We start from the raw sequence: 27,229 nt of genomic DNA, 5'->3' as shown, positions 1-27,229 counted from the left end.
CAAACCATTCTGTGATTCTATGATTCCATGAGAAAGACTTTTGGCTATGGGGGAAAGACTATGGGCTAAAATACATGGAGAAAAAAGTGGGGATTTCGTGCCATAACTGCAGTTGTACAAAGCACAAGGTTGATCTGGGAGGGACCAGATCAGCAGAGCGTGGGGGGTGATGGGTGGATGGATACAGGTACCAGTGCTGGCCCCATTTTGGGGTGAATGAGGTGGTCTCATTTTGCAGTTGCTTGGACTCTGAGTCTCTGAGCACTTGGCCAAGGAGCTGCTGAATCAATGGGCAGCACCTCTGGTGTCCTGCAGCTGATCTCCTCTCTGTCCATGGGGCAAACCTCCTGTCACCATGGCCTGGAATTAACTTTGCTCAGCAGTCTGGAGGAGACTAATGGACTTTCCAGCCATGACAAATGTCATTTCTCTGAGCTGACTCTACTTCTCAGGAATTTCTCTTTCTGTCAGCAACATCTCAGTCCAGAAGTTTTGATTCCACAGCTTGTTTTACAGTACAACTGTACAGTTGTACAGTGTTACAGTACAACTGGGATTTGTTGTTTTGGTTTTGGTGGTGACTTTTTTTTTTCCCCTCTGCTATTTTTAGCTTCTTGCTAAATTGGCATGATAGGCACTGGCTGCCAGCCCCTTGGCTCTTGGTGCTTCAGTGCTGGGCTGTGGTGTGATGTCCTCACATGTCACAGAGCTGCCCCTGTCCCCCTGGGAGCACAGCTGGGACTGAGACCCCCTGCACCCAGAGGTGGTGGTGGGGTTTGAGCTGTGGGAGGTGTGCAGGGAGGGTGGGCTCACCCTGTGAGCCTCTCTGGCTGGGACAGCTCATGCCAATGTGGCTCAGAGCTGCCTGGGGGTGCCAGCGTTGTCCTGCACTGATTTTGGCCACATGCCCTTTGCCTGAGAGGAGCCTTCATAGCACAGCTGAGACAGAGAGGAGGGCTGGGGGCAGCAGCAGCTCAGTGGTGTGAACCCATCCCACCACATTGCCCCTGCATCCCCTTCCCCAGGTCAGGGACACATCTTCACCTGCTCAGGAGATGGGGCTCCTCCTCCAGGACCAGCACCAGCCATGGTGGGGCCAGCATCTGTGCTGGGTGGTGGCACCAGCTGGTGCCCTTTTCCGCTTGCTGTTCTTTCTGGCTGTCACATTTGTTCCCAAATGCAGTCATTTTGTCTTGCTGAGCTACATAGGAATTAAAGAAATCTTTGTGAATCTTGGAATGGGGAGGGGAGGGAGGGGCAATAAACCCCAGGCTGAGGAGTGACATGAAGATGGGTGATGTTCAGATGTTCTGCATGATGATGCAGGTTGCATCATGAAGGACCTGGCCTGTGATGCCAGGAGCAGGGACACATGGCTCAGCCATGCTGCTGCTTTCCTGCTACTCTGAGTCCTCTGGCTGGCCCCACACCTTCACCACAAGCTTTCCATTGGGGAGAGCCTCTCCCACTGCTGGAGCATCAACCATTTTCACATGATGGGGGTGCTTGAAGATCTCTCACCACCCTCCCTTCAAACACTGGAGGACACTACAGCTGCATTCATTGAACACAAGGGCTTTCACTGGAGATGATTTCCCTTTTTCATGCTTGATTTGTAATATCAGGGCTCCTACCCAAGCAGGTCTCTCTAATTTGCCTGGTTGCCTCTTGAAAGCCCTCGTGCTTTTCTGCTCTTGAGTGGCAAAGCCAGCTCTGCTCTTTGTGGGGGATGCAGACCTGTAAGGGTTGGGGGGAAGGAGAAGGCAGGAGCTGTTGGAGGTTGTGTGAAGAGGTCTTGTAGATGATGGTGACTGAAGGTGACTGGTGCTTATCAAGGCAGAGATGATGATGAGTCCTTGCACATGCCTGGTATTTGATTGTGCTTCCTGCAGGCAGTGGGCAGGAGATAAAGCACTTGGTTTCATCCTGGTGTTGAAGGAAGCTCTGTCACGCCAGAGGCTTGGAGCTCCAGACACAGTGGTTGGATTTTTCTTTCCCTTCCCTGGGCCACCTGTTCCAGAGCAAAGCTGGAGACAGGACCTCAAGTTACATCCTTTGAACCAGTGCCTGGGAGCAAGGGGCTTGGTTTCCATTGCTCCCTCTCTGTTGAGCAGTTCAGAGAGCGTGGAAGGAGCTAAAATCCATTTCTGTTGCCTGCAGTCTCACGTCTGAGGCTTGGAAGAGGGGATTTGTCTGTGCTGTGCTGCTGAAAGAGGCTGAGGGAGCTGAGGTTGTTTAGACTGGAGAAGAGAAGGCTCCAAAGGGACCTTACAGGGGCCTTTCAGTGCTTAAAAGGAGCCTAAAAGAAAGATGGGGGCAGAGCTTTTGGGAGGGCCTGTAGCAGTAGGACAAGGGGTGATGGCTGTGAACTGAAAGAGGGGAGATCCAGGCTGGATGTTAGGAAGAAATGATTTCCACTGAGCGTGGGGAGGCCCTGGCCCAGGTTGCCCAGAGAGGTGGGAGATGCCCCATCCCTGGGACCACTGGAGGTCGTTTGGACTGGGCTGTGACCATCCTGCTCTGGTGGGACTGGGTGACCCTTACAGGTCCCTTCCCACTCAAACCATTCTGTGTTTATGCCTCTCAGCACAGCAGTGCTGGGGGTGCCCACTGCTCCTGGTGCCCCACAGCTCCCAGCAGAGGTTGGCATCCTTGTGTTCAGGATGGCAGCAGAGAGGGAAGGATCCAGCAGTGTGGGTGTGTTTGACTCCCTGCAGCACAGCAGGTGCTGCTCTGGGCACAGCAATTCCTTTAATTGCTTCTTGGCAATTAAGAGAGATGAAGCACCCATCTTCAAACCCCCTGTACATACATGTTGGTATCTACAGCTCCCCCATGTTGCCCTCAGACCCTCCAAAGCCCCCCTCTTCTGCTGAATGAGCTTCTTTGGGACTTAGGTGTACGTTTGCTGGTTTTTTCCTTCCTTTATTTTTTTTTTTTCTTTTTTCTCCTCTGCTGTCCTGGGTCTTGGCACTGCAGCACAGTGCTGCCCGGGGATGCTGGCCCAGGGGCTGCTTTCCACAGGGGTCTTTCCCTGGGACCAGGGCTGCTGCCAGGGTTTACAGCTGGGCTGGCACTTAAACAACTGAGAGATGCTCTGTATCAGCCCTGCTCCTTCCCAGAGGGAAAGGGGAGAGAATAAGGGAGAGAGGCTTAGGGGCTGGAAGCTGAAGTACACAGTGTTAATGAAGCAGTAATGAGGAACAGAAAAAAATAGTGGAAAAGGAACAAACCAAAGAAAACAACAAAACCAACACTCCCCAGTAATTCTGATATCAGCTCTGAGGCCCTGGGACAGTCCTGGACCTGGACTCAGTGTCAGGTGGGAGCTGGGTGCAGGAACTATCAGGTCAGGATCAAAAGCAGAGGAAGAGATGGTGTATTCCTCCCAGGATGCTGCCCAGGGATGAAGAGGTGGTCCTGAGCTGTATCCTGAGCATGACTTGGGGTCATGATGGAATGATGGAATCACAGAGCAGCTGCTGGTGGTGGAAGGGGTGAGCCCAGGGGGTGGCTGTGCCTGGAGGGCTCCAGGTAATGCTGGGTCTCTTGGCTGACACTGGGTGCAGAGCCTCAGCCTGGTGTTGTGGTGCTGGGTGGGTGCTCTGATGGGCTTGGCAAGGAGGAGGGGACCCCTGGTAGGGGGGTGTGGTGCTGGGGGGCTGTGCTGGAGCTTGTTCCTCTTCTGTGGGTCCTTCTCAGCCTCCAGGTGGGCTCCATCTCCATAGGTTCCATCCCCTCAGCCGCTGCCTCCTCTTGCCCCTGCTCTCCCTGGCTCAGAGCTGGGCACAACTCTCCCCACTGCTCTGCTCCCTCTTCCCACAGGCACCTGGCAGCCTCACAGCTCAGCTCAGACTCTGGCAGTGAGGTGATGTGTGTGGCCAAAGATGGGAGCTGGGGGCCTGAAGGAATGGCTGCTGGGGGAGGAGGAGGGTGGAAGGGGGTGATCCCCCCTCTCTTGGGGATCTGCCATTCTGCTGCCCTTGGGCCTGCCCTGCACCTCCCCTTGGGTGCTGGGCTTCAGCCCCCACATTATCCCACCCTGGGGTCCCTTGGATGAGATGGGGGAGGGTTGGGGGTCCTCAGGGACACCCTCACCTGGCTTCTTTCAAGGGTCCCAGCCCCCCTGCACCCCCTGTACCCCAGAGCAGGGGCAGAGCTTCCCCACCCCAGCAGACACCCTGTGCCAGGGCTCCCAGGGCTCCATAACAGAGTTGCCAATTGCCAAGTGTTATGTGGGCCCTTTCCTTTCTTACTACCCTCACATCAAAGAATTTCCTCCTAATATCTGGTATAAATCTCCCCTTTTCAAATTTTAAACCAGTGCCCCTTCTCCTCTCACCACACAGCCATGCAAACAGCCAAGCCCCAGTTCTCTTGTAGCCCCTCTTAGGGACTGCAAAGCTGCTGTGAGGTCACCTCAGAGCCTTCTCCAGGCTGAACAACCCCAATCCCTCAGCCTGGCTTCCCAGGGAGCTGCTCAGCCCTCTGAGCATTTCAGTGGCTCTGCTCTGGACACCTTCCAGGAGCTCTGTGTCCTTCTGCTCTTGGGGACTCCAGAACTGGACCCAGCACTGCAGGGGGGGTCTGAGCAGAGCAGAGCAGAGCAGAGCAGAGCAGAGGGGGAGAATCCCCTCCCCTGACCACTCTCAGTGCTTCTGGTGATGCCCCCAGGACATGGTTGGTTTCTGGGCTGAGCACACACTGACAGCTCATGCTGAGCTTCTGCTCCACCACCCCCCCCAAGCCCTTCTCCTCAGGGCTGCCCTCAATCCTTTCTCCTCCTAAGATGGATCTGGGCATGGGATTGCCTCAGCCCAGCTGCAGAACCTTGCACTTGGCCTTGCTGAACTTCATGCAGTTTCCATGAGCCCACTTCTTGAGCTTGTTAAGGTCCCCCTGGATGCTGGGACCTCAGTAAGGTCTCCCCGGAGCATTCTCCAGGCTCAACAACCCAAACTCTCTCAGCCTGTCTCCATAGCACAGGTTCTCTGGCCCTTTGAGCACCACTGTGGCCTCCTCTGGACTCTATCCAGCCTTGTTTCATCACTTTGGGTCACCTATCTACCCTGCTTTTCTCCACAAGAGGGTCAAATTTGTGACCCTTTTAGTCCCTTTTGTTTCTGGCTCACAGGAAGTGTGGTAGAGCCAAGCAGTGCCCCTGGTTCTCCAGTGATGGCCATGGAGTGCTCTCACTCCTGGAAGCAGACACTGGCTGGAAAACCTCCTGTTAGTTTCAGAGAGTGCAGTTTTAGAAGGGACTTAGCTGAAAAGTAAAACGACTATACAGAAAATTAGTTCTGTCCTGCTTTAAGACAGCACAGGTGCACAAGCACTTTGATTGAGGCTTTTTGGCTTCCTTTTCTGCCACTTTTGCTACAAGGATGGGTGTTTGTGTGAGAGCACAGTGGGAGCCCAGCTGGTGGTACTGTTCTCACGAGGATCCTGAGCTATGGGCTCTGTGACTGCAGGGCAGCATCCTCACATCTCCTGCCTGCCTCTCCCTGGGATATTTTGGTTCTGGCTTTCTGCCTGCCTGTGCCATGCTGCATTGTGAACCCACCCTCACTGCCTGCCAGGTTTCCTCTGCTCCTGGCTGTGGGATGCTGCAGAGTGCTCTGGTGGTTCCTCTCCCAGGGCAGGTTCCTCACCTACCTCCCTGTTTCCATCATCCTCCAAGCACTTGCTCCTCCAAGCCATGGGGGACGTGGTTTCCTCCTCCTTCTCACAATAGCTCAGCATGACAAAGTCTATTGAAATCTTGTCTTCTGGGTCCTTCCAGCCTCTTGTTTCTCCCAATGCTTCATGAAATCTGTGAAAAATGTCCTGCAGTGGTTTGACTTCATTTCTCTCTTTCTTCCATGGAAGGCCAAGAAATAAGAACCACATGGAAATTTTGGTTTGAGGTCTGGAAGGAAGTGCTGGAGGGTGTTGTTCTGGGACTTGTTTTCTCACTTTGCTTGTCCTTGCTGTTTGCAGCAGAACCTGAAAGAAACAGGTTTGGGATTCAGCAGTGAGGGTCTCCTGGAGGATCAGAGGTGTGTGAGAGCTTCAGCCCTGGGGATAAGGGAGCTCAGAAGCAAATGAAGCAGCTCTGCCTTCTGTGAGCCATGAGACCAAACTGACCTTGGCTGAGTGGGTGCTCCTTGCCTGGCAGCTGCCTGGGATGGGCTTGCAGAGGGATGAAATCATTTTGGTTGGAAAAGATCCTTAAGACCATCAAGTTCAATAGTTAACCCAGCACTGCCAAGGCCACCACAAAATCCTGTCCCTCAGCACCGCATCTGCTTTGGAACCCACCCAGGGATGGGAACTGCACCACTGCCCCAGGCAAAGGGAACTTGCCCTGTGCACCCCATCCTTGGGGATGCAGCTCCCTGGAGGCTGTGCCATTACTCAGTTGGATGGATCCCACCTTCTGTGCTGGGTGTGTTGCCCTGCACTTAGGGAGAGCTCTGCTTGGTGCACTCACTCCCTGATGGCCATGGCAGTTTCTGAAGTCAGAGAAGAGACATGGCAGTGAGAAAGGTGCAAGATGCACATGCCTAAATGCCTCTCTTTCTTTTCTCTGCAGCTTGACAGGACAGAGACAGCTGTGAACAACCTCAACCCAGCTTTTGCTAAGAAGTTCATTGTTGACTACCACTTTGAGGAAGTGCAGAAGCTGAAGTTTGCCCTGTTTGACCAAGACAAGTCGAGCATGCAGCTGTATGAGCATGACTTCCTGGGTGAATTCTCCTGCACTCTGGGCATGGTGAGTATCTGATGTCCCTGCAGCTCTCTGTCCTCCAGTAAAAGGAACCCAAATAACAGCAGCCACAGGACATGGAGGGATTTGAGCTGCCACTCTTACCTCCTTTAAAGTTTGCTGGCTCCTTCCTGGGGAAGCTTGAATCTTATGCTTCAACTGGTGAGGTTGAACCATTCCATGTGAGTGCTCTTGTTACTTGCTGAAGTCTTAAGTCACAGTGTGGGCTGCTGCTGGTACCTTCAGAGACATCGAGTGAAGCTTTTGGAGGCACCTGTGTCTCACCATGGGTTTCAGTAAGAGCCCTGATGACCAGCTTGGACTTGGGCTTGAGCAACTTCCAGATAAATAAAGTTAGGATGCATTGCAGTCTGCTTTTCCATCTCAGCTTTGGTTTTGTTTTTGAAAGATTTGTCCTTTGCCGTTGTGTAGGAAATCATATTCTGTTCTAGTGTGTTGGTACAGGAATGTGTCTTCTGCTCTTTCTGTGGAAAATTTTACAGGGAACAATCTGACTTACAAGTCTTTAGAAGATCTTTGCTTTCATGAGCCCAGACACTGTTGGCAGCTCTGTTCTCCAAATGTCTTTGTCCTCTAAGCTTGCTCTGACTCAGAGGCAGGGAGTGAGGGAAATTTTTTTCCATTCTTTTGCAGCATCCAGCTGCTCAGGGCTGCTGTGGTACGTGGCATGGGATGGGAGAAAACACCTCTGTTGTGCTTGGAGGTGGGAGCCAGGAGGAGGAAGCAGACACTGGTGGGTCAGTGTCCAGCTCAGGGTGTTCAGGGGGGCTCCTGAATGCAATTGCTTTACAGCACAGACTGGAACATGGTCCTGACCGTGGCACAGGGGCACAAGGGACCTTGCTGTTGCCAGCTCATGAGCTTGATGTGGGAGAAGGGCAGTAGCATGGGCAGCAACAGCCACAGAGCTGTCTCACTTTTCAGTGTTGAGTTTGCATCAGATGTTTATCAGATTAGCCACATTCTTTTATTGCAGCTAATGAGGTCTGTGGGATGAGTTAAAGGGACAACTGGATCATTGTGGATCTGTATTGATCTCTGTGGCCAAGTGAGATGTAGCATGGATCAGACTGTAGGTGGGAAGGTGTCCCTGGCTTCTGCTAAACATGCAGTTGTGCTGGCTGGTGCCTCCTGTGCCTTCTTGGATCAAAGGCACCAGGACAAAGCTGGATGGCCACAGTGGGAAAGAGTTTTTTCTTGAAATTGCAAGATTCTTGGATCACAGAATAGTTTGGGTTGGAAGGGACCTTTAAAGGTCTGTCCATCTAGAAGTTACAGGGGATAAGTGCCTTGGAGGTGCTGACCCCTGTGTCTTGCTTGGCAGCAGGTCTGCCAGGGATCCAAAAGGATGCTAGGGGAGAGCATCCAGATTGTAACTGGGGTTTTTACATGGAAACGTGGCCTGGAAGCAATCTGCTGGCAGAGGTCATGTTAGAAGTGTTTAAAATGGGGTTTGAAAGGTTGAATTGTGCTTTTGCTGGAGGCAGATGACAGACCTGCAGCTGTATGAGGTCCCACTGCCTGGCTCCATGCCAAGGGCTGGTGGTGGTGCCCACAGGAGGTGAAGCTTCTCCTTGCACCATTGCTGCTGCTGCCCTCTGCCCCACGGGCTTGGGAGATGGGGGTGACATTCACAGTGTCCCCATCACCCCCCACGTTGTCTTTCTTCTACTGTTGCAGGTGTTTAAATGTGAACTGACTGAGGTGAGCAATGATCAGTTGGTTATGAGTCTGCTTTTCATCATTTGTACAATCATGATTTTGTTTCCTCTGGTTTCTCTAGATTGTCTCCAGCAAGAAAATCACAAGGAGCCTGCTCCTGGGGAATGGGAAACCTGCTGGGAAAGGGATGATAACGGTATGGTGACTCCTTTCCATTCCCTCCTCAGCATGGAAAGGGGGAAAGTAACCCAGGGGCAATGCTGGATGCTCACCTGCCATCCAGAAGATTTTCTCATGAGATTTTCCCCTTTTCCTCCTACTTTCTTGCCCACTTCAGTCTGTCTGAGGGATGATGTATTTGGGGCAGGACCCATCACGCACGATGCCCAGCGCTGGGATTCTTCAGCTTCTGCTTTGGTCTCTGAAATAAAAAAAAAACCAAACCAAAAAACCCTCAATGTGGAGAAGAACAAAACAAATCTCTGCAGCTGCTGTTTGTTATCTGGTACAAGAGAGTGGCTCAGCCCTCCCTGGATCAGTGGGAGGCACAGGGCTGGTTCCTTTGCACCGATGGGTGGTTTTGTTTGGAGAGAGAGGACAGGAGCTGTGCCATAGCAACAACTCTCATAGCAACAGCCACTGCTCCCATTGCAGACCCCTTCGGGCAGTGACCTTTCTGCTGCAGAGCTCTTCAGTGACAGGCTTTTTTAAAAAACAAAAGGCTAAATTTAGTCTTATTTTGCTTCTGCCATCCGTTTTGGATCTCTTCTGTGTTAGGGGCTTGGTGAGATGTGCAGCCAGGCAGCAAAGGCCATCGAGGAGCTAAACTTCCATCAGGTTTAAAGGCACTGGAAGGGTTTCAAAACTCAGGATATCTCCACTGCTGTGTGCTCTGGAGGTTGGGAAGATGCTGCCACCTTTTTGCTCTTAATTGCTTCAGTTCATCTCTAAATGCAAGAATAAGAGCCACAGTGATGCTCACCAGTTGTGCCTCCTGCCAGGTGCCATCCCTGAGGAGTGGGCTCTCCAACCCTCAGGTGGGAAGAGCTGGGCCAGATGAAAACTTCCCAGTCAAGTTCAAAGGTTACAGGTTGTTAGAAAAGGGAAGTCTTGATCTGACATCTGCTTCATTGATACCATTTTCTGATCTGTTGGGTTTTTTTGTTTTGTTTTTTTTTCCCTGGTGAGATGATGACAACAGGGTCATGTGTGGTGGGCACCTCTCTTCACTGCCTGCCATGGCACTGAAGCAGCAGCTGTGGGCACCAGCCAAGGAGCAGGCTTCTGCTAGGGATTCTCCAACATAAAACATGGAGTTGGGAGCCAGACCCTACCTTCCTCACCTCCATCCTCTTCCATTTTGCCTTTTTCTCATCTGAGATGCCAGAGGGGTGAATGTGACAGAAGAACCTTGGTTGGCTGAACAGGATCACATGGGGATCCCTAGGGTTGAAGAGATGGAGAAAATCCCAGGGAGCCACTGTGCAGAAATCAGACCTGAGATCTTGCCACGTGCCTCTGCTGGGCACAGCACTGGGGATGCTGTTCTTGTCCACGAGGAGATGACACCAGCAGTGGCACAAGGACACCTTGTCTGCATGGTCTGGCTTTTAAACAGCCCTGAAATGCTGTACACCAGCTTTGTGAGTTGGTGGTACAACACCTTTGTGAGTTGGTGCTTTTGTGAGGATCAGCAGAGGGCAAACTTTGCCTGCTTCCCTTCAGCTCCTTTCCCTCGTGTTGGTTTTGGTGACAGTATGTTCCCCCCCAAGGAGCACATGGGGGAAGAAAAGTGATGGCTTTGCAGAAAATGGTTACCTTGGTTTCTGCCTGTTGTTTTTTTTTTAAAGCCTTTCTGTGATTCCAACCTGTAGCTCCAGCAGACAAGCAGCAATCAGCTGGGGTTGGGAGCACCATGGGGGGAACAATGTCCAAACCATGCTCCTGGCTGTGCCAGTCCCAGATCCTGCCCAGCTGCAGGCAGGAATGCTGGGACACAGCTCAGCCTGGCCTGGGATGCTGAGAAGGAAGAGGTGGGAAGCAGATGCTTGGGCAGGACACATCCTTGAGGAAAAACATACAAATGATTCAGAAAATGCCTGGTAACAGAAGTGAATGAATGTGGGCTTTGTTATAAACATTCCCTTTTTTAAAATACCAAGGCACTGATCAGATCATGTTCCAGAGAAAACTGGCCCACTGGTGGCTGTCAGCTGGAGCCCTTCTGGAGCCTGTGTCTCTCCAGCTGAAGTAAGGGAAGGAATCCAGACTGCTTGGGAGCAACACTGGGGTTTTCATGCTTGAGGCTGTGACTCTGCAGAGACCTGGCTTGAGTCCTGGGTGCTCCCAGCATCCCCCTCAGGGGGGGAGCAGTGGCTTTGTGCCAAGACCATTATGGGACATGGAGGACAAGGTGACACATCTGGCTGGCCAGGCTTTTATTGCTCCTCCTTCCTCATGGCTTGTTTCTTGGAGACTCCACCAGGTCCAGGGGCATGAAAAGCCACCTGAGACCAGCTCAGCTGTGGCACCCAAGAATGGGGATGAGTTTCTTCCTAGAAGCTTCATTTTATTTAGACCTGGGGGGTAGGAGGCTGCTCAGGGTGTCCTGAAACCTCATTCTCCCTTTGGGTTGTCCATTCAAGAAACATAATGGTACCTGTTGAGTTCCAGCCCTGCAAGTTTCACCTGGACCAAGCCCCAGTGATGAGGCTGTGGAGGGCAGGGGGTGCCCTGGGGGCATCACAGCTGGTGGCCTGCTCAGGACACCTCTCCTGTTTTGTTTTGAAGCTTCTCTGTCAGTAGGGTACATGGCAATGCCTGTCCCAGGGAAGTCCAGGCTTTTTCTCCACACTTCTCCATTATAGAGAGAAGTTAGGAATGAAGCTTGGGTCCCCAAATTGATCTGCAAAGGTAAAATCATTTTAACACCAGTGAAATCTGTGTGCAAGAGGTGGTCACAGCCCTTTGCTGGGAAAAGGGTTTTGCAGGAGTTGTGTGTATGTCCTCAGGGTCTGGATTCTCATCTGCCTTGGTGTTGCCTTCATTATTGTGCTGAAAACTAATGCCAGTTTCCCTTGTCTTTTAGATAGCTGCCCAGGAGCTCTCAGATAACAGGGTGATTACTCTGAGCATGGCTGGCAGAAAACTGGACAAAAAGGTGAGTGGGGCTGTGTCTGAGGATAGAATGCCAAAAGCCTGACCTTCTGGCCAAGGGATCTAAAGAAACCTCTGCTCTTGGGTAGAGCATCGACAAAAATAGTCCTGCTGGAGAAAGCATTAGGGTGAGACAGGAGGGGTTCAAGTCCTGGCGGTGCCACTGAGTTCTGGGTATGCCCGTGCCTCAGTTTCCCTGTTGTCATGGTGTTGCACACGTGTGGCAATGGAAAGGTTACATGTGGCACGGGCTCTGTGTACTGCAGGTCTTAAAGACAAGTTCAGTGGAGCTGCCAGTTCTGAGAGCTCCTGGCTTCAGCCCCTCTGGTAATGGGGTGAGCATCTGCTCAGTATCAAACTGTGATTTTCTGAGAAGAAAGCATTGACCCCATGGAGGGAGGTAAAGCTTGAGTTCTGGTTTGGGTAGGATGGGCAGGAGACTCTGAACCTTTCTGGACAAAGCCAGCTAGCCTTCTTTACCAGGCAACCAGAGATATTCCTCTTAATCCAGAGCTGTTGCTAAGCAATTGATGGGAATATTATTTTTTGCTCCTTTCTGGTCTCTGCAGAGCTGGTGTGACTGAGAGGATGGCCCTTGGTTTTCAAACCAGGGTACAGCAAGCATCCAGGCAGGAGGGGATTTGCTGGGGAAGATGTGGTTAGTCCAGTCCCCACTGGATGGATTCTGGTTCATCCACATGTTTTTCCTACCTGTTGAGAAGTGGTGTTTTCTCATCCTTCTTACCCTGCCTAGTGCCAGGAGCCAAGTGTTAAAGAAATCCCCAAGTAACTCCATTTGAGTGATGGGCTGGAGGATATCTTTGAACTGGTGGCTTCCTCTGAGACCTGGGTCCATCCTGTGCACATCTGGGAGACACCCCCAGAGCAGTCATTTTCTTACAGCTCCCCAAGAAAATGCCTCTGTCCTCTTGCAAAACAAGGCTGGGATGGCTCCATAAGCTTGGTGAAAGTGTTCTGAGTCCTTCTGCAGGGTCCCTGTGGCCACTTGTGAATATCCAGGCCAAGGACTGGGGTCCTCCCATGTTATGTAGAGGGGTCTGAGCCTGCAGGGTGGCTGCTGGACACCCTCCTGTTGAGTTGCAAGGGTCAGACTGGACCCCCCTGCTCAGAGTGGGTCTGGGTATGGATGGGTCCAGTCCTAGTCCCAGACTGGTTAAACAGTTTGGCTGAGGGATTGTGTGTGTGAGGCCATGAGAAGAAACAACACTGACCTGTTCCAGAGCCCCCCAAGGGCTTGTGCAAGGCTGAAAACACGGAGTTTATTAAAGTGACAGATGGAACAACTTTGGAATTGCCTTTGATATATGCACTTAACTGCAAAAATTACAGCCTGGGTTAGTATTTCCCACTTCTCATATTGGCAGCTTTGCTGATGGCATCACTTGCTGCATGGGCAGGAGCTGCAGAGCTTTCTAAGCTGGTTTGCAGCCAAGCTGCTCCATCAGGTTATGCAAAGGTGACATCTTTTGATGTTCTTTAGACAGGACATGATGCATACAGGTACAGGGTACAGGAATTCATCAGCCACCTCCTTATGTTGGGATAAGGACTATGAATAATCCTCCTCTTACAGAATCATAGAATGGGCTGGGTTGGAAGGGACCTCTGAGATCATCAAGTCCAGCCCTTGCTCCACTCCCCCCGTGGTTCCCAGCCCATGGCACTGAGTGCCACATCCAGGCTCTTTTGAAATATCTCCAGGGATGGAGAATCCACCCCTTCCCTGGGCAGCCCATTCCAATGTCTGATCACCCTCTCCATCAAGAAATTCTTTCTAATGTCCAACCTAAACCTCCCCTGGCACAACTTGAGACCTCTTGTGCCCTCTTGTCTTGCTGAGAGTTGCCTGGGAAAAGAGCCCAACCCCCCCCTGGCTCCAACCTCCTTTCAGGGAGTTGGAGAGAGTGATGAGGTCTCCCCTGAGCCTCCTCTTCTCCAGCCTCAACACCCCCAGCTCCCTCAGCCCTTTCTCACAGGACTTGTGCTGGATCCCTTCCCAGCCTCCTTGCTCTTCTCTGGACCTGCTCCAGCACCTCAATCTCCTTCCTGAGCTGAGGGGCCCAGAACTGGACACAGGACTCAAGCTGTGGCCTCCCCAGGGCTGAGCACAGGGGCAGAATCCCTTCCCTGGACCTGCTGGCCACGCTGTTCCTGAGCCAGCCCAGGATGCCATTGGCCTTCTTGGCCACCTGGGCACACTGCTGCCTCCTCTTCAGCTTCCTGGCAATCCAGACTCCCAGCTCCCTTTCTGCCACTCTGTGCCCAGCCTGGAGCTCCCCATGGGGTTGTTGTGGCCAAAGTGCAGGACCCAGCACTTGGAATGTTGAACCTCATCCCCTTGGGATCAGCCCAACTCTCCAGTCTGTCCAGGTCCCTCTGCAGAGCCCTCCTGCCTTCCAGCTGATCCACACTCCCCCCAGCTTAGTGTCATCTGCAAATTTGCTGATGATGGACTCAATCCCCTCATCTAAATCATCAATAAAGATATTAAACAGCACTGGGCCCAACACTGATCCCTGGGGGACACCACGGCCGCCATTTTGATGCAGCCCCGTTCAGCACCACTCTCTGGGCCCGGCCCTCCAGCCAGTTCCTAACCCAGCACAGATGCCCCTGTCCAAGCTGTGGCCTGACAGCTTTTTCAGGAGAATCCTGTGGGAGAAGGTGTCAAAGGCCTTGCTGAAGTCCAGGTAGAGCACATCCACGGCCTTCCCCTCATCCCCCAGGCACTCACCTGATGATAAAAGGAGCTCAGGTTGGTCAGACAGGACCTGCCCTTCCTAACCCCGTGCTGGCTGGGTCTGATCCCTTGTCCATCCTGCAGGTGCTGTTTCTCTCCAGTTTAGCTATAGGTGACAGCAGAAAGGTCCTTCCTTGGTGACAGCAGGCAGAGCTAAAGAGGTTTCTTTGCTGATTCCCAGAACACAGCTAAATTTAAGTCCTGCTAATGGGCAATGGATGTTTGTGTCACTTCATGCAAATTAAAACCATCTCTGAGTGAGGACACTGAAAGAGGATGAAATGCAACTGGTGGGGCTGCTTAGAACTTGTTTAAGCTTAAGGAGGACAGCAGAGTTGGCCAAGCTAAAACTTGCAGGGGTGAGATGTTAGGGCAAGGAGGCTGTGAAGGGATCCAGCACAAGTCCTGTGAGGAAGGGCTGAGGGAGCTGGGGGTGTTGAGGCTGGAGAAGAGGAGGCTCAGGGGAGACCTCATCACTCTCTCCAACTCCCTGAAAGGAGGTTGGAGCCAGGGGGGGGTTGGGCAGATATCAGTGGGACAAGAGGGCATGGACTAAAGAATTTTTTCCTAATATCCAACCTAAACCTCCCCTGGCAGAGCTTCAGCTCTGCCAGGGGAGGTTTAGGTTGGATATTAGGAATAAATTCTCTCCAGAGAGGGTGATGAGGCATTGGAATGGGCTACCCAAGGAGGGGGTGGATTCTCCATCCCTGGAGGTTTTTAAGCAGAAACTGAATGTGGCACTGAGTGCCATGGGCTGGGAACCACGGGGGGAGTGGATCAAGGGTTGGACTTGGTGATCCCAGAGGGCTCCTTTCCAACCCAAATGATTCTGGGATTCTGTGACTGCAGCCTAGGGGGACAACACCCTCCTGCATCCCACAGGACGTAGCTGGGAAGCAAGGCTTGGGGCTTAGCCATGAGAATGGACCAGATCTCTCAGGATTTCATGTTGAGACCATGGGACCATCCTGATTCCCACACTGAGCTGGAGCTGTGAGCATCCCTTCCTGTAAAACCCAGCCCGGAGCCATGCTCCATCCCAGGCAGCTCCTCCTGAGACTCCTCAGAGGCTGGGACCTGATGTCCTCCTTGCCATCACACCTCCAGGGTTTCTCCACCTGTGGCTCACTAACTTGCTTTAAATGCCAAAGCTGCACAGCAGGAAGATGTCAGCAGCAGAACCAGCCTGAAACCCTTATCCCTCCTGTCACATCAGCCCTTGGGATAACTTGCAGGAGAGTTGTTTTCACCTGGGACCAGCACTGGTGACCTTGGTTCCAGCATCATGTGAATCCCCAGAGCTGCAGGGATGGCAGGAGGGCAGTGGGGCCTCAGCATGGCTGGGGACAGCAAGGGCTGTGAGCCAGGACTGGTGCTGGAAGCTGTGGTCCAGGGGAGTGTCACCTCCACCCTCCTTGTCTGTGCTGTACCAGGACCAGTTCTGATGGTTTAGATTCTTGGACCAGATTGATCTGGTCTGCTGAGCTCCTTTGGTTGCTCAGTTTCCATGCCCTGCCAGTCTTGCAGGGTGAGATGTTTGTGGGTTTGATATTTTAAATTAGCAGCCCACAACCCTGAGGCATCTCCCAGCCTGCTCTGAGGGGAGCGAGGCCCTTGTGACCTGGGCTGCTCTGTGTGGAATGGCAGCAGAACCCCTCCAAGCCTCCCTGCCACTGCCTCCACCAGCCCACCGTGGCTTGGAGGCTCAGGCAGTGTAGGTAAGGTCCCCACTGCTTGTTCTTTAATCCATCAGTGATGTTTGAGAGCCCAGGATATGGGTGAGCAGGATCAGAGCTGTGCCAGAACCATAACCCCATGGAAAGAACAGCTTGGTGACCTCTCCTACAAATCTGGGAAATGGGGTAGAAGAAGAAGAGCCTCATCTCAGCAGAGAGCATCTTGAGAGTCTGCTCCTCTGGCAGAAGGGTTTGGGCTGAAGCAGGTTGGTTTCTTCAAGCCCAAACACTTTGCAGTGCTGTACTTGTCTGGCTGGCTTTGGGAACAGGACTTGGAAAATGTTAACAGGTTTTCTTCTGGGGCAACACTGGAGCCTGTGTCCATCCAGCCACCACCTCTGGGGCTGGCTGTGGGCAGGGCATCCTGGGGCATCTCTGCTTCCTCTCCTGAGGTGTCCATGCTTCCTCCTCCACAAGCATCTCCTGCATCCCCACTGCATCATTTGGAAGCCCAGAAGGCTCCTGGTCAAACCTATAAGAAGCTCCTCCAGCTCTCTGCAGGACCCAGGCACCCACCTTCCTCCAGCTGAACTGTCTCTCAGTAATTCATTGGGAATATTTAGGGTCTAGTTTCATGTCAGCCCCTTTCTCATTTCTCTGAATAGGAAGGAAGTTCTGCTCAGCAGTTTCCCTGGGTCTGTGCCACCTCCTGCCCAGGCTGCAGGTGCCCTGACCCAGCCCTGTGCTGGGAGCCAGCAGGGCCCCATGTTGGCTGTGTGCATCCTGCTCAGCAGCCTTTATCAGGGGAATATCCACGGGGATGCTGGCAGGGAAGGCAGCAGCACATGCTGACTCAGGGCTGTGGATCTTGGATGGTGTTACATGATCTCTGTCAACACCAAGGCAGCTTGTGCCTTAAACATTTCCTCTGCTTGTGCTTTGCTGCTGTGTGTAGGAGGGTGGTTGTTTTTTTCCCTTTTCCCCCAAGACACTCGGGTGCTTCAGAATTCTGCTTTTCCTTTGAAGCTTTAGCTGTTTTTCCAAGCCCAAACTCAGCTGCCTCCCAGCTGGGGTTGTTTTCTGTGGCATCTGTGCCTGGAGAGCTTGCCACTGCCAGCAGATTGTTGTAGCTCAGACTGGTTTGGGTTGGAAGAGACCTTAAAGACCTCCTGGTTTCAACCCCCTGCCATGAGCAGGGACACCTTCCACTAGACCAGGTTGCTCCAAGCCCCATCCAACCTGGCCTTGCACACTTTCAGGGATGGAGCAGCCACAGCTTCTCTGTTGCAGTCCCCCCAGGCCCCTGCCAGGGGTCTGCCCTGCCTGCTCTGCCAGTGCTGGAATGAGAAATGTCAACAGGGTTTGCCTGACCAGGAGAGGGGGAGCTGGCAGTGTGCAGCCTGTGGGAAAGGAGGGGCTTTCATTGTCACTGAGCACTCTGTAACTCACCCTGTTCTCCCCCAGGACCTGTTTGGAAAGTCAGACCCCTTCTTGGAGTTCTACAAACCAGGTGATGATGGGAAGTGGATGCTGGTCCACAGGACAGAGGTGAGCATGAGTCTGATGAGATGCTGAGACACCACCACCCTTCAGTCAGCTCCTCACACCCTTCATGCCATCATCTCATCAATCACCCATAAAGCAGAGTGGGATCCAGGGGTTCCAGAGCCTTACAGCTGCCTTCTCAGTGTCTAGCAGAGGCTGCTGGACTCCAGCAGATGAAGATTTACTGAGGCCAGCAAGGTCTTGATACCTTTTCTATCCTACTTACTGCTGTATCAACCAAGCAGAGAGGGAGGTGGTCTTCTAACCCCTGTTAATCCCTAGCACAGGCTGAGCCCTGGACCAGACTCCTTCCACTTGCAGAAGCAGCAGATGGGGAGATGGTGGAGAGAGGTGATGGAAGGTGGCTTAGAGAACAGTAGTAGGGACAGGTTCAGGCAAAATGAGCTTTTGCCAGGTCCTCAGCTCACCTGAGCTCATTTCCAACATCTGTGCACAAGTGCTTGGCCTCATGTCAAGCAGAGCTGGAGCCCCATCGAGGAGGCAGAGATCTGTTCTGAGGTCCTGGTGGGTACCTCCAGGGGCAGCCAACCTCTCCCTGTCCCCAGTGATCCCTGCTGCCACATTTTGTTCCTGTTCTCAAGCTCACACCTGGGATGTGGTGGGTGAGACACCACGGGCAGGCTGTCTCTGCTTTACCACCAGGCCAATAAGTACTTCTGAATGCTTTTTTTCCCTCCTCAAAGTTAGTTTGTTTAGTTTTTTTTCACCTTTAGTTCCTGGCAGGTGGCAGAAAGAAGAGGGGGGTGATTGCTGCAGGAAGGACTCACAGTATCCTCTGCATCAGAGGAGGAGGGTTCCAGCCCACCCCATCTCACCACTTTTTCTCCCACTGATGCAGAAGGATAGTGGTATTTATTTACAAAGTCCCTCTGTATGTTGGGTTTCACCAGTGAGGGTAACATCCAGGTGGATTCCCCTCCCTTGCACACTCACCTTGGTCACACCCTGTGCCCTGCCCCACCAGCATGGGCTGTCCTTTGAACCCTGGCTCTGTTGTCTCTTTTTCAGTACTTTCCCACTTTCCCACATTTAATTTATACCACCCTTAGTATTTCTCTGGTATTTCTGGGAGCAGGCCAGGACCTTCTTTGGTTGGTTCCTCCTGGTTTAGCACAGGTAGCTGGGCTTTCACTCAGCAAGGTGTAGTTCCCAGACATGGGGATTTTGAGTGAGCCCCAGCCCGTGGTCCTGGGAGAGGCCTGGGAACTGGGGGCCTGACTGTGCCCCAGTCCTTGCTGGTTCCCAGCTGGAAGCAGGTCAGGTTTATAGGGAGCAGATGGATGTCCTGGCTTTTCCTCTGGGTTTCTGCCCAGTTCCTCTCCTGTCCTGTCTCACTGCAGAAAGGTCTTGGCAGGTTTGGTTTCAAATAAGAAGTGCTTCAACAGCCTCCATCTTACCAGCCCTCAATGTATCCTGCTGCCCTCAAAGGAATCCCACACCAGGAGGTGACCATCTCTGTGTTTTGAGGCCAGATACAAAGAAATCATAGAATCCTGAGACCCCAGACTCCTTTGGGTTAGAAGGGACCTTAAAGATCATCTAGATCCAAGCCCCCTGCCATGGGCAGGGACATCTCCCACCAGCCCAGGTTGCTCCAAGCCCCATCCAACCTTGCCTTAAACATTTCAGGGATGGGGCAGCCACAGCTTCCTTGGGCAACCTGTTCCAGTGTCTCACCACCCTCATAGTAAAGATTTTCTTCCCAATTTCTTATGTAAATATCCCCTCTTCCAGCTTGAAACCATTCTCCCTTGTCATATCACTCCCTGGCCTTGTCCAAGGCCCCTCCCCAGCTTTCCTGCAGCCCCTTCAGGCACTGGAAGTTGCTCTGAGGTTTCCCTGGAGTCTTCTCCAGGCTGAACACCCCCAACTCTCTCAGCCTGTCTGTAGCAGAGGTGCTCCAGCCCTCAGATCAGGTGCTGGCCTCCACTCAGATCCAGTGGCCTCCTCTGGACCCTTTATGTCCTCTTTGTGTCAGGGGCACCAGAACTGGGCACAGCTCTTCTCACCAGAGCAGAGCAGAGGAGGAGAATGCCCTCCCTGGCTCTGCTGGCCATGCAGCCCAGGTTCTCCATTTTTCCATCTCCCATAGGGGGAATATAAGCAGCTCTCAAGCTGGTGCTGGCATTCCTTGTGCTACAAGGGAGGTGTCTGGCAGGGGAGGATTAGGATGCTCATTTAGACACAAGTCTGAGCACCCAGCTGGGCACCACGAGGTGGAGGTGCCAAATCCTCCCCCACCAAGCCTGGACACCTGGCAGCCTGTGGGCACCATCTTGGGGTGCATGGGCTCCCTCACTCTCCCTCCTGGGGGAGATGTTTACAAACTCTTGACTAAACTGTGCTCATGGTGTCAGGGTTTCCCCTGGGCTCATGCAAGAGCCTGTCTGTAAAACCAGATTCTCCTTGCAGGTTCCCACAGCTGTTTAGTGGCAGTGGCAGCCATGGACCTCCCCATCAAATCATTGAATCCTCACATCTGTTGGGCTGGAAAAGACTTTTGAGATCAACAGGTCCAACTGTTAGCTCAGCACTGCCAAGGCCACCCCTGCCCCATGTCCCTCAGCACCACATCCAGGGCTCTGGAACCCCTCCAGGGATGGGGACTTCACTACTGCCCTGAGCAGCCTCTGCCCAGGGTTGTTCTTTTATAGAGAAGAAAGTTCCTCACTGGGCTGCTCGTGCTCCAAAGCCCCCAGATATCTCTCCCCCCCCCGCCTAGGTGTTACCATCTGTACCCTGCTCAGAGAAGGGTTCATCTGCTGCTCAGGAAGCAAAATGCAAAGCTCAGCATGACCCAGCCACGTGTACTGGCAGCCCAGAAACCAACCATGGCCTGGGCGAGGCTCCCACCCCTCTGGTTTGCCCTCCTGACACCTCCCTGCAGAGCTCTGTCTGGCTTGGGGGTCCCCAGGACACCAAGGACATGTGAGTGCTGGCCTGAGTCCAGAGCTGCAGCCCCTCTGCTGTGGGGCCAGGCTGAGGGATTTGGGCTGTCTCAGCCTGGAAAAGGCTCTGAGGAGACCTTGGAGCACCTTCCAGTACCTGAGGGGGCTGCAGGGAAGCGGGGGAGGGACTTTTCCAACCAAAACCAGTCTGTGATTCCACAGGCAATGAGCAGGGGCAAGCATTTGGGTGCAGAGGGCAGAAATAGTAATGCTGGCCTTGAACTGGTGGGTGAGTGGCTGTGCCAGTGCTCTGGTCATGTGCTGCCAGTCTGCTGCATCTCTTTGCTCCAGCAGGTTCCTTTCCTTGCCTCCAGAAGCAGATGAAGCATTTGTGACAGCCTGGGGAGCAGCATGGGGTCCATGCTGATGAGAGGGCTGAGATGGGGCTTTCTGTGGCTTTACCTGAGACCCTCACCCAGTGTTTCTCTCAGGGACATCCCTGCTTTGTGCCAGTCTCCCCCTTCAGACATGCCCATCGTGATGGTTTCCCTCCATTCCCACCCTCCAGGTGATCAAGTACACACTGGACCCTGTATGGAAGCCCTTCACTGTGCCTTTGGTGTCTCTGTGTGATGGAGATGTGGAGAAGCCAGTCAAGGTAACAGGGGGCCCTGTGGTTTGTGTCGGGGTGCTCAGACCAGGACACCCTAAATATATAGGGTGTCCTATATACCCCTAAATATATAAACCCCTATGGCTTGTTTGTTAAGAAAACCCAAGCAAACTAAACTAGAACAACTCCCTAAACAAAAACAACAACAAAAAAAAACCCACCTTGTTTGGGGTTTCCAGCAGGAGAGGCTGAGAACTTCAGCAGGTTTCCTTCCAGGGGATGGTTACTGAAGCTGGGTTGTGCTCCTAGGTGATGTGCTATGACTATGACAGTGATGGAGGACATGACTTCATTGGGGAGTTTCAGACCTCAGTGGCCAGGATGTGTGAAGCCCAGGATGCCTTTCCAGTAAGTACCAACGTGCTTTTGGGAAAGAGGAGGTAAAGGGCTCCTAGGGGCTGGTGGTGGATTTTGGAACTTGCACTGAGATCCTCAGCCTGTGCTCAGAAATCAACTCCCACCTGCACCATGAGTGACCCCCAGGCCACTGCCATGGCCAGAGCACCTGAGCTGGAGATGCCCATGTCCTGGGCAAGCTGGAAGCAGCCTCTCCCCATGCAAGTCCTGTGCCTCCACTTCCATCACTGAATTCTGGTAGCTTGCTTCCAAGGGCTTCTTCAGCACTTGGAAAGGTGTGGAGAGAGGATGACTGCAGGATGTGGCTGCTGGTGGCATCTGCAAAGCCCAGCTCTGTGCTCACACCAGTATCCATCTTGTGTGTTGCAGCTTGAGGTGGAGTGCATCAACCCCAAAAAGCAGAAGAAGAAAAAGAATTACAAGAACTCTGGGATCATCATTGTCAAGTCCTGCAAAGTGAGTCCAGTGCTGCTGGGATGTTTCCTTCTGCTCTTGGTCAAGCTTGAGTCTTCCCAAGCTCTCCCCATCCCTTCTGCTTTCAGTGCCCTTGTGTTCCCAAGCAGAGGTCCTTAGTGTGGCTAAAAGAGGGATTTCCTTCCTGCTTGGCTTTCTCTCCACTTGGAGCATCTGCTGCACAAAGTTGCTGGTGCCACCCCACACACCAGGTGCCCACAGATCCAGGAGGAGATATCCAGCATGGGCAGCCCAAGCTGTGGGTGCTTCCCAGCTGTTTGCTGCCTCCTTGAGGGCAGGGATTGAGTGCAGGAGGGAGGGAGAAGGCCCTGGGAGCTGAGGTGTTGCTGAAGTCCTCCCTTCATACACCAGCAGCACAGCAGGGAAAGCACCAACATAGCTCTGCCCACAGCAGATCTGCAGGTGCTGGGAGCACAGGGAGAGGATCTTCCATTCAGGTCACCAGGATGGATGCTTCCAGCTCTTAGGGATCCCTCTCCAGGCTCCCACCCCAGCCTTGGACCAGTGTGTGATCTCCTTGGCCCCATGTGAAGTGGTTGTTCCCATTGCTTTCCCATGTGGCTGAAGGCCCCCAAAAGCCCAAGGTCACAAGGTACCAAGCAGGCTTGGGTACTTCCAGGTATTTATTTTTGATCTTCTGAAATTGTGCAGATTACTGAAACACATTTTGGGGGCTTTTCTTTCAGATCACAAGAGATTTCTCCTTCCTGGATTACATCCTGGGAGGCTGCCAGCTGATGTTTACAGTAAGGACATTTGCTTCTCTTTGCCCAGTCACAGTAACCTGTCTGTAATGGTCAAAACTGGGAAGGGAGGTTCTGCAGGAGATTTGGCACTAACTTGGGTGCTCCAGTGAGGAGCTGTCTCATTTTGCTGTTAAACCATGTGGTTTTGGGGGGGTCATTGCTGTGATGCTCAGGTAAGGAGGGACCTGGCACGAGGTCAGGTTTGGACAAGGACTTTCTGACCTTTCACAAAACATTACTAACTTCTTGGCTTAACCACCCTCCAGTTTATTGTGGAAGTTGCCTTGTTTGAAGCCATCTGAGAGGCTTTGGGCTGCTCATGAGATGGTTCTCTGCATTTTTACTGCCATTCCCACCTTCTTTCATGCTGAACCACAGCTTATCAAGAGTGGACATCACATCCCCAAGAGAAACTGCCCTGATGCAGAACTGGGTTTATTTAATTCCTGAAGCCTTTCCTGGTGCAGCACTGGGAGAGCTGCAGGCACTCAGTGTTTCAGTTTGTATTTTGTTGTTTTGTCTAAAAACACAATGGGGGGAGAGTAGTAGTAGGAGGAAGAGTTGCCATAGGAACAGGAGCAATTGGGAGAGCTTTTTGTGATTGGGAGAGCTTTTTGTGTGCTGTTCTGCCACTGAGTCCTTGGTGCTGGAGAGCGAACAGAAGAGAAAAATACTAATTTGATCAAATTTAGATAAAGATCCACTGATATTTGGAGGGTTTCTCCCCCTCCAAAGGCACCTTTGGTCCAAAGCCCTGGTACAACACTGCAGAAAGGCCTGAGCCAGGAGGAGGATGCTGCCACATCCACACTTTCAATTCAGAAAGGGCACTGATGTCCTCCCCACCAAGGGAGATGGGGGAAAGAAGGGCTGAAGCCACAGAGAAGGGGACACTTTGCCCAGCTGCTTGCCTCCTGATGCTGGGGACTGACCAGTTGCCTCCACTGAATTGTTTCTGGAGTGCTTCTTGGTACCATCACTTGCAGAAATGGGTCCTGTGCCTGTCTGACACCCCTGAGCTCCCTCCCCCTGCTTTGGTTTCCCTCTTGTTCCCTGGTGGTGCTCAGCAGGAGCTGGGCACGCAGGCACAGAACTGAACCACAGGTTGGTGAGGCTGTGGGGCTTCTTGACAAAGAAGTTGGCTTTTCATAGAACTATAGGGTGGTTTTATTTGGAAGGGACCTTTGAAGATCATCAGTCCACCCCCCTTCTGTGGGCAGGGATGGGATGCCTCCCACCAACCCAGGTTGCTCCAAGCCCCATCCAACCTGGACTTGAGCACTTCCAGGGATGGGGCAGCCACAGCTTCCCTGGGCAGCCTGGGCCATTGTCTCCCCATCCTCATTATACAACATTTATCCCTTACCTCCAGTCCAAACCTGCCCTCTTCCAGGTTAAACCTCTGTCCCTATGTCCCCTGGCCCTGTCAAGTCTGTTTTAGCAGTCACCCTGGCACAGGCTGGTGCCATGTCCTGGACTTTGATGTCTTCTTGCTGCAGCCAGGCCAAGGTCCCTTCTAAGCCCAATTGCAGCTCCTCTTCTTCCTTTACAGTTCCAGAGCCAAGTCCCTGGTGAATTCCCTGAGCTCAGTTTGGCTGCTGAGGTTATTCTGGGTTTTCCTGTGTAATGAGCAGCAAACAGAGTGGGCACAGTCACCTCTTCCCGACTGTCCCTTCCCAGTCACTCCCAGTCAGGTGGCTCAGTCTGACCAGATTTAACTGGGGCTGAGACTGTCAGCAGAACACTTTATTTTTCTCCCTCCTCAATTAGGTTTTCTATTTAAAGACATCTGTAGAAATGCCCAAGTCCCCTCAGAGCTCTGTGTGTGTCAGTCCCCGAGGAGTCCTGGGGAAGAGTGGCTGCAGGGGAAGAGTTGCTCAGGGCTGTGGCTCTCTGGGCATGAGGGTCAAATGCCCAGGTAGCCCTGGCTACTGTGGGCTCTGTGCTGTTCCTGAGCTTAACACCTGGGAGATGAGCAGTGGGAGTTCTGTGATGGAGCCCTGGGGAAGAGGGGCTGCTTGGGGACACTTGTGGGGTGCTCCAGGGTGGAAAGGCTGAAGGCCAGGGCTGGGCTTCTCTCTTCTCCCCCCCCAGGTTGGGATTGACTTCACAGCCTCCAATGGGAACCCACGGGACCCCTCCTCATTGCACTACATCAGCCCCATGGGGACCAACGAGTACCTGTCAGCTCTCTGGGCTGTTGGACAGATCATCCAGGACTACGACTCGTAAGCTCTGAGCCCCCCACCCCCAGCAAAGGTTTCCCTGATTCCCCAGGGCTCCTGGGATGGATGGGCCTTGACTTCCTCTGGGCTAAATGTTGCTAAATGTTGCCTTGGGAGAAATGGCCCTTGGGATGCAGGAAGGGGAGAGGGTAAGGACAGGGTTCCTCCTGTCCCCACAGAGCTGCTGGAGACACCTGGAGAGCAGCCCCTTGGGGCCTCACCTTGGTGTTTGGTCCCTGGCCACCCTGAGGTGTGCAGCACAGGGCATCATCTCAGACACCAGTAGAGGAGATACAGGGGAACTCTGTTGGTCTCACCATAGTTGCTTTTGTGACTAAAACTGGGAGTTATTTTATTTTTAAGTCTCCATGGTTACACATCTGCAAGAGACTCAGGTGTCTGGGCAAGAGGATGCTCATCTGTGGGTGATGAAGCAGAGCTGCACTCTTTTCTCTCTGAAGATCAAAAGCCAAAGGGGAACATCTGTTCTCTCTCTGTTCAGCTCTCATTATTTTTAGAGCTCAGATGTTGCTGGCTGGCATCTGTTTCAGTTGTGCTTGGGCAGCTGGTTGTGGCCTGAGCTGTGTGAGTCCGTGTGGGGTGTGCCAAGGCACAGATTTTTCTTCTTCTCTTTTAGAGACAAGATGTTTCCTGCTCTGGGATTCGGTGCCCAGCTCCCACCAGACTGGAAGGTGAGGTCTTGTGGCCACCTGCATGTTTGGGATGGGTTTGTTCTGACATTGTCTGAGCTGGAGCAGAGCTGCCCAGGCTTCCCAACTGGATCTGTCAGGGAAAAGGTGTCGGGCAGAGGGGGATGAGGGGGTGAGGGGTTTCAGCTGATGGAGAGTGAGATGTGAGAAGGTGGGTGGGCAGCAAGGTGGGGAGGGGCTGGTGTGACAGCAGCAGCTCCCAGGCATTGAGGGGCAGGGCCAAGCTTGGATTCATTTTCCTGGCAGGAAGCAGGAACAGTTCTGGGAAAGGGAAAAGGCCCCTGGATGAACACATCAGGTGGCAATGAAGTCCAAGAACTGGGTAGGCTTGAAGTGGTGTTGCATGGGCAGAGCCTGGAAGGGCAGGAGCAGAGGGGCTTTCCAAAATCCTTTCCCAAATGCCATCTTGATCTTTTGTTGGGATTAGGTGCTGAAGGGGTTAAAAGCACCTTGGTCCTGCAAGGGACCAGGAGGATTCTCCTCCTCAGGTGGACAAGGGCTGGGGCTGTGAAGATGCCCTGGGACACCACCACCATCTTCCCTTGCTGGCTGGGTCTTTTGGCTGCTCTTTGCTCAGGCCCTTCCTGTGCATTTTCTTTCTGCTTGCTGGTTCTGAGAAGTTCCCAGCTTTGGGCTGGGGTTGGATCTTGATGAACCTTTGGCATTCTTTGGGAGGGGAACTTAGCACAGCGTGGCACATGAGTCACGAGTGGCTGTGGATCTGCCTGGGAAGCTGATGGGTGCCAGCCCTCGAGGCTGGGGATCTCCTCCCCACTCTGGCTTTGTGCTTTTCTCTGCTCTCCCAGCAGCCAAAATTCATGTGACTCAGAGGAGGTCTCTGCTTGCCAGGCACCAGAGGAGATCCCTCTGCTTGTACTTTGGAGCTGATTCATTCTCCTTGGCCAGCAAATGTCCCTGGTCTGTCACTTCACCATTTCTAGGCAGCTTCCAAGGACTAACAGCCAGCAGACACCTGGGGAGAGGAATGGGAATGGAAAGCACAGTGGGGATGGAGATGGTAATGGAGCTCAGGATGCAGGGGGTGAATTGTCACAGTGTCCATCACTCAGCAGAGTGACAAAGGGGAGATGGGGACTGTGCCAGCTGCTCCTCTGCCCACCCCACACCTGCCTGCTGCAGAACTGCTTCCCAATGCTTCTTAAATGCTACCAGCAAAACCACCTTGTTTTCTCCCAGAATGATGTCTAAGCCCATGTCAGCACTGGTGTTGACCCCTACCCAAATGTCACAGAGTGACCCCTCAGCTGTTGGAATCCCCCAAGCATCACCCTGCCCCACTCCAGCTGGGGACTTCATCCCTCTCTGCCTTGCCTGACCCCAGGGTCTGTGTGCCATCAGCACACATCACACATCCAAGATTTTTTTGGCAATTTTGGCAATCATTGGGTTGTTTCCAATGATGCACAAATTTGTGAAATATTCCATATTTTTTAGGCCACAGAGACTGACCAAGGGCTGGAAAGCCCTTGCTATGGAGCCAGGCTGAGACACTTGGGGTTGTTCAGCCTGGAGAAGGCTCCAGGGAGATCTCAGAGCAACTTC

At 52.9% G+C, this 27,229-nt stretch overlaps 1 protein-coding gene and 1 long non-coding RNA gene across 5 annotated transcripts in view; one reads left to right on the top strand and one right to left on the bottom strand.

Moving 5' to 3' along the window:
* Positions 1-27,229, top strand: part of CPNE2 (copine 2) — a 47,914-nt gene that overhangs the window by 11,412 nt on the left and 9,273 nt on the right. For all 4 annotated transcript variants that reach the window (XM_071757277.1, XM_071757276.1, XM_071757274.1 and 1 more), the window contains exons 3-12: positions 6,575-6,754; positions 8,553-8,627; positions 11,520-11,591; positions 17,492-17,575; positions 21,050-21,139; positions 21,404-21,502; positions 21,881-21,967; positions 22,672-22,731; positions 24,826-24,959; positions 25,594-25,648. In XM_071757277.1, the coding sequence (XP_071613378.1) occupies positions 6,575-6,754; positions 8,553-8,627; positions 11,520-11,591; positions 17,492-17,575; positions 21,050-21,139; positions 21,404-21,502; positions 21,881-21,967; positions 22,672-22,731; positions 24,826-24,959; positions 25,594-25,648 (936 nt within the window). The remainder of the gene's footprint in view (positions 1-6,574; positions 6,755-8,552; positions 8,628-11,519; positions 11,592-17,491; positions 17,576-21,049; positions 21,140-21,403; positions 21,503-21,880; positions 21,968-22,671; positions 22,732-24,825; positions 24,960-25,593; positions 25,649-27,229) is intronic.
* On the bottom strand, positions 3,169-9,034 carry LOC139802270 (uncharacterized). The gene is made up of 2 exons (XR_011728554.1): positions 8,704-9,034; positions 3,169-5,985 (listed from the first exon to the last, which is right to left on the bottom strand). It is a non-coding gene; the product is annotated as an uncharacterized lncRNA (long non-coding RNA).

This window comes from Heliangelus exortis, chromosome 13 (genome assembly GCF_036169615.1).
Source record: "Heliangelus exortis chromosome 13, bHelExo1.hap1, whole genome shotgun sequence".
Taxonomy (NCBI): Eukaryota; Metazoa; Chordata; class Aves; order Apodiformes; family Trochilidae; genus Heliangelus; species Heliangelus exortis.
This window is presented reverse-complemented; position numbering and strand designations above follow the sequence as displayed.